Source organism: Chrysochloris asiatica, unplaced genomic scaffold (genome assembly GCF_000296735.1).
Source record: "Chrysochloris asiatica unplaced genomic scaffold, ChrAsi1.0 scaffold00555, whole genome shotgun sequence".
Lineage (NCBI taxonomy): Eukaryota > Metazoa > Chordata > Mammalia > Afrosoricida > Chrysochloridae > Chrysochloris > Chrysochloris asiatica.
Window position 1 is genome coordinate 505,602 of NW_006409073.1, and position 6,982 is coordinate 512,583.

The 6,982-nt window shown below is 42.8% G+C and overlaps 1 protein-coding gene across 1 annotated transcript in view; it reads right to left on the reverse strand.

Moving 5' to 3' along the window:
- Positions 1 to 5,634, reverse strand: part of AP5S1 (adaptor-related protein complex 5, sigma 1 subunit) — an 11,582-nt gene extending 5,948 nt beyond the window's left edge. Inside the window, exon 1 of the mRNA XM_006877689.1 lies at positions 5,459 to 5,634. Coding sequence (XP_006877751.1) covers positions 5,459 to 5,634 — 176 coding nt within the window. The remainder of the gene's footprint in view (positions 1 to 5,458) is intronic.
- Between the last annotated feature and the right edge of the window lie 1,348 nt (positions 5,635 to 6,982).

Below are 6,982 nucleotides of genomic sequence, written 5' to 3' on the forward strand. Positions count from 1 at the left end.
GTGGCGCTGTGGGTTAATGCGCCAGACTGCAAAGCTGTTTGAACTGCAAGGTCGGCGGTTCAAGCTCACCAGCTGCTCCTTGGAAACCCTATACATTGGAAACCCTATACAGGGTTGCTATGGGTTGGAATTGACTCGATTGCACTTCACTACAACAACAACAACATTTACCTTCGCTGCAAATCTTTCCATGAATGTGGTGGCACATATAGGGGAAGAAGTTATAAAAACATCTTACACATTACCAACCACTGTGAGGGAATGAATTGTTGGGCCTGGTGGCTCAGGATCCTAAGACTCAGGGACACCAAGGTCAACTGTCATAACATAGTCTACAAAAACAAAGTTCTACAGTTTACTTTGGTGAGTAGTGACTGGGGTCTTAAAAGCTTGTGAGCAGCATCTGAGGTACAACTCTTAGTATCTCCCTGTCTGGAAAAAAGAAGAGTAAGAAAAATCAAAGATTCATGGACATAGTTAGTCCAGTGGACTGATGGGACTTGTGAACATCAGTCTCCATGACCCTAAGACCGGAAGAACAAGATGGTGCCTGGGTGCCACTACCAACTACTCTTTCATGAAAGGACCACATTAGGAGGTACTGAATAAACTGGGAGAAAAACTGCGAAACAAGACTCAAAATAATAAATTAAAAAAAAAAAAAAAAAAAGGCCAGGCTTACTGGACAGTCAGAGACAGGTAGATCTCGGGACTACTTACCCCCTGGCTCATCTTTTAGTTAAACAAAGGGCAGGTCTATATATGGAGCAATGATACCAATAAGGTAAACACTCCTTAGAAAAATCAACCATTTGAGATCAAAAGAGCAGCAGTTACCCAAGGATGAAGTTCAGAAAGGAGAAGGAATGGAAACAGGAAGCACAGAAGTAGGAGGAATGATGTCACAGTGTGGGAATTGCAATCAACAACGTGAAACAAAATGTGTATGAACTATTGAATGGAAAACTGATCTGCTCTGTAATTCACAATAAAAAAAGGTTAAAAAAAAAAAAAGATACCATCCAACCTGGGTTGTGTGAAACCTCTGCCCCCTTGTCGGATCTTACAACGTTCTTCAAAAGAAAACAAGATTTTGAAACCACTCTCCAATTCTTCCTGAATTGTCTTCCATCTTTGCACTTGAACAGACTGATAACAAAGACATTTTCTTGGCCTTCTGTGCTTTAGAGACAGGGAGGAGGCCAAGACAAACAAGGGATGGCAGGAGGCTGGCACAGGGCAGTCCCTAGAATGTTAACCGCCCTTCCCACTCCCCCACTACACACACACACACACACACACACACACACACACACACACACACACGATATAAGTACTCGGGGAGGCTACGAACTCTGGCACCTACTGGCTCCATGGGGGCCCAGGTAGCAGAGAGGTTCCAAGACCAGCCATAGCAGCCTGGAACAGTTTCTCCCCCAAACTGCTCTGTGGGTTGCAGGCTCTGGGATTAAGGAGTCCCCAGGCAGGTCACTCTCCCTTCTCCTCAGAGATTCACAGACCCTACAGGGATAGTAAAGGCCCTGAGAAGTCCTGTATCACAAAGCATGTTTAGTCTGTACCAGGGCCTGCCACTTTCTGTGATCTTTGGCAAGTGACGTTCTTTACACTTTGTTTCAGTTTACTCATCAGTAAGGTGGAGATAATTGTACCAATCTCAAAAGACTGTTACAAGATTAAGAATGAATGTACATTTGGGAGGTATAGGTGGGCTAAATGGGCCTGAGGTAGATTGTGACGTTTATGCAGCCTGGGAAAAGTAAGGCTCTATGCTATAGGAATGGAGACATAGACTGAAGGGGTAAAGGAGGGGAAATAATGTTAAGGTGCTGGACTGTTTTGTGGATATTGGGTTCCCCTGCCTACTAGTAAAATATAGATAATTAAGTGGGATAGAAAGGAATTTGGAGATGTTTACAGAAAGCTCGTAAACCTGTCTTTAGACTATAACTGATTGGATTACCTAAATGGGGACTGGAATGTACCCATGGAAACAGGCTTCTTATTAAGCTTGGTGGAGTATGGGACCTTAGGTGGAAACTTCAGCAGTGGGATATTTTCAATAGAAAAGACATGTAGACCAACCTGGAATGGTGAGAGGAACAGAAGATACTTGTAAGAAAGAAAAATGGTTTTGGGGGAGCAGTTTGGCTGCAACAATATCAAGCAAGCAGTTTGCCCTGGAGCCATCAAGGCAAGAAAAGTCAACCAATCAAGGAACAGGAACACACGGACAGTATGCTCACTGGTGACAGTCCTGGTCAACTTGGGAGTGGAAGAGGGGAAATGTAGCAAAGAAAACATGGGCTGAGATTGGCCAGATTCCACAGATGCCCAATGACCTTGAGATGACAACGAGGAGAAGACAGACCAGGCTGGTTTGAAGTTCAAGGAGATGTGTGTGTGAACTCCTGGCCCAAGGACTTTGACCTAGCCACTGGGGGACTAGAGTTAAGAAAGAAGCAGCCAGGTGGTCTGAAGAGGGGGGAGGCATGTGAGAACGCCCAGGCTTGCAAAACAGTACTCATATGACCTAGTGTAGATAGATGTCTTGCTGACCAGAATTCAACCAGATGAAAATAAAGAAGTATGGTACAGGGAGCAAGCATAAATTGCTATAATGTGATCAACTGGACCTTTGCTTATGGATGAAGCTGCCCCAAATACCACCCGAATTGGGAAGGATTCTTCATATCAAAGATCAAGAATGTCTTCTCAGTACACTAGGTTAATGTTGTTGTTGTTAAGTACCGTTGAGTTGGTTCCAACTCATAGTGACCTTGCACAGGGTTTCCGAGGCTGCAAATCTTTACCGGAGCAGAAAGCCTCATCTTTCTCCCACGGAACAGCTGGTAGTTTTGAACTGCCGACCTTGCTCCTTACACTAGGTTGATAGGGATGGGAAATTTAGACTTTGGCTATCAAAGTTAGGGGGCTATAAAGGCCCAAAGTGGCTGCCTTACAAGCTTCCATTATGGTGTTTAGTGTCAGAGCAAGGGGAGTTAAGACAGAAGCCCTACTGAATAGTTTTTCTCTTGTCCAGATGGGTCTGATAAGGGGGATAGGATTTTTTGTTTTTTTTTGTTTGTTTGTTTGTTACTTTTGTTTTATATTGCATAAAGACAAGAATATGCAGACTAAGATTTGATTTGCTACGATCTGCCTTGAAGTTAAATTGTTTTTTAAAAAAAGTAAGGGCACTCAAATGACAGATTCTTCTTAGATAATTTTGATAAGTTTGATTTGTGTGTGTGTTTGGGGGGATGTACACAAAAACACTCAGGAATATATAATAATTTAAACAACCAAACGGCACATTCTACAAGCCTGTCTCCTGGCTGCCAGCACTGTCCCTCTCTTTCCATGAATCTACAGTCCTCAGCTGCTCTATTTCTTCATGTCCCAATCTCTGCCTCCATCTCTGGTGTTGCTGCTTCTCTGGATAAGGTCCCACATTTCATTTGTACTCTTCTCCCTTGATGGTCCTAGTTTCCTCTGCTCTGAACTATAAGATTAACTACTCCCCCTTTTTGTTACAGAAATTCTACCTTTACAGTTATGACAGTTGCAATTAGTCATGGTAACAATTACTCACTATTGAAGGGAGATAGGATTTTATGATTCAATTGTGAGTAATTGTTATCAGGACTAATGGCAATTATCACAACTGTAAATGTAGAAGAGATGTAAACTAAAAAGGGGGAACAGTTAATGTGTCGTTTCAGGAACAGAGGAAGAACATGCTAAGAGTGAGGGATTCTAAGCAGAAAAGTGGAACAACAGAGATGGTGGCAGAGGTGATGGCATAGAGAGACAGAGCAGCAGAGGACTACAAGCCCATGGACTGAGAAAAGGCAGTGTGCCTATGGGCAGGAGGCTGGCTTGCAAAATGTACCCTTTGGACATTTAAACAAATATGTACTTTCAATGTTGTATGTGTACATCAAAAAAAAAATAAAAGGTAATACAGATAAATATTAAAGGCTAAGAAGGGTACATGGGGGGGGATTGTAATCATTACAATGATTTCCTGAATATAAAACTGATGATCTGCCCTGTAAGCCTTCACTCATTCAATACACAATGTTGGTGGTGGTGGTGTGTGCCGTGGAGTCGCTTCTGACTCATAGTAACCCTGTACAGGGTTTCCAAGGCTGTAAATCTTTATGGGAGCAGAAAGCACAATAAAAGCTTTAAAAAAAAAAATGAAGGTACATGAACTGCCCAGAAAAGGGCTCAACACATAATTTCATTTTTTCCAGCTGCTATTGAGTTGACTTGGATTGACTGATGACACCATGTGTATCAGAAAGGAACTGTACTCATATCAGGTTTTCAATGATTGATTTTTCAGAAGTAGATTGCTAAGACTTTCTTCTGCGGCATCTCTTGGTGGACTCAAACCTCCAACTTTTGAGTGAGCAGTTGAGTTTGTTAACTGTTTGTACTCCTCAGTACTAACTAGGGGCTAAATAAAGGCTAATTATAGTAATGATGACATCATTACTCTTTATTTAACCCTTTTTCATGTGTTACTTATGAACAGCTATGGGAGGCCCTTTGGAATATGCTATTCTAAAAACACCTTGCTTGCTGAAAGCTAAGAGGACTTGAAATACTTACTGATGAAGATCAAAGACAACAGCCTTCGGTATGGGTTGCATCTCAATATAAAGAAGACAAAAATCCTCACCACTGGACCAATTAAATAATATTCACATAAATGGAGAAAAGACTGAAGCTGTCTAAGACTTAATTTGCTTGAATTAACCATCAGCAGTCATGGAAGCAGCAGTCAAGAAATCAAACCATGTATTGCACTGGACAAATCTGCTGCACAAGACCTCTTTAAAGTGTTGAAGAGCAAAGATGTCAGCTGAGGACTAAGGTACGCCTGACCCAAGCCATGGTATTTTCAATAACTTCATATGCATGCAAAAACTGGACAGTGAATAAGAAGACCATAGAAGAATTGATGCATTTGAGTTATGGTGTTGGAGAAGAATATTGAAAGTGCCATGGACTGACAAAAGAACAAATCAATCTGTGTTGCAAGAAGTACGGCCAGAGTGCTCCTTGGAAGCCAGGATATATACTTCGGACATATTATCAGGAGGGACCAGTCCCTGGAGAAGGATATCATATTTGGCAGAGTGAAGGGTCAGAGATAAAGAGGAAGACGCCCAACAAGATGGATTGGCACAGTGGCAGCAGTAATGGGCTCAAACACACCAACGATTGTGAGGTTGGCCCAGGACGGGGCACTGTTTCATTCTGTTGTACATAGGGTTGCTATGAGTCGGTACCAACTCGATGGCAACTAACAACAACAAATTCTAAAACACTGTCTCTGCTTTGTTGTTCTTCATTTTTCTGTGCTGCTCAGAAAAGTACCACAATTGAGTGTGTGTTGGATGAGAACCTGGGGCTGAGTGGTTACCTGGCCACGGCCAAAATCTGCTCCTTGCGGAGGAGTCTGTCTCTCTCAGCACTGTGTGGCCTTGGGTCATCAAGTGACTTCTCAGCACCAAAGACGCAGGAGTAGAGCACTCGGCAGAAGCCCACATCCTCGACATGCGGGGCGCGCAGACTGTGGATGAGGAAGGCGTGGACCATGGCTCCGAGGCAGGTGCTACAGGGAAGTCAGAGACCTCAATGAGGAAAAAGTGAAACCCCACCTAAGGGTGCGCACAGAAAGGGTCTGGCCTCGCAGGATCTGAGTGTTACCTGTTTACCTGTCCAAGGCACACTCAGACTCTGAATAATTGCATCTGGTCAACATCACTTTTGAAGTTCTTCCAAATAGCCAAGTCTCATGGTGAAGAAACTACGATCACTCCAATCCTATTGCTATACAACAAGTTACCAGGGATCTTCAAAAACATTAAAAGCATGGGAGTGAAGAGAAACTGATGAACTGCCACAGATTGAGGGAGCGCTACCACTGAACTGTGTGTTCATGGATTGGCTCCTGGACCAAGAAAGAGGTTGTTTCAATGAAAAAAGGGAATTTTTTCCCCAGTTAGAACAACTGGGAAAATTTGAAAGTGGACTGTAGGTTAGAAATAGGTTAGTGTTATGCACACTGGAGCATTTAAGGATTTGTTAAAGGCGCCCTGGTGGCACTGTGGGTTATGCATTGGGCTGCTGACCACATGGTTGGTAGTTCAAACACACCAGCCGCTCCTTGAGAGAATGATGAGGCTATCTGTTCCTGTAAAGACTTAGTCTTGGAAACCCTATGAAGCAGTTCTACTCTGTTCTACAGAGTTGATATGAATCAGAAGTGACTCAATGGCAGTGGGTGGATTGTTAGTTGCTGTGGAGTTGATTCCAACTCAAGGTGTGTTGAGGAGAACTGGATTGGCTCAAACCACCAACCTTTTGGCTAATAGTTGAGTCTTAACCAGTTGAGCCACCAAGTGACTCCTATACTTAAGGATAAAGAGTCTTATATCTGCAACTAACTCTCAAATAGTCCAGGAAGGAAAAAAAAAGGCAGAAAAGAAAAAGAATAAAACAAATGGGACAAAATGTAAACAACTGGTTCTACATTTTGTATACAAAAATTCTATGTAAGAAAATTCTTATAATTTTTTATAAGTTTGAAATTACTTAAAAATAAAGATTAAATAATAACAATAATAATAGTGTCTTGCTGGCTCAAGAATGGGTGGGGAAGGGGGCAAGGCCTAAAAGGTGGTTTGTTGTTAAGTGCTGTCAAGTCGGTTCCGACCAGTAGCGACCCTGTATAGGGTTTCTGAGGAGTGACTGGTGAGCTTAAACTGCCGACCTCACCGTTCAAAAGGCTTTGCAGTCTGGCGCATTAACCCACCAACGCCACACCAGTGTTGTTGTTAATTGCTATCAAGTCGGTTCTGACTCATAGTGACCCTGAATAGGGTTTTCCAGGAACGGCTGGTGAGTTTGAACCACCGACCTGGCAGTCCAGTGCATTATCTCG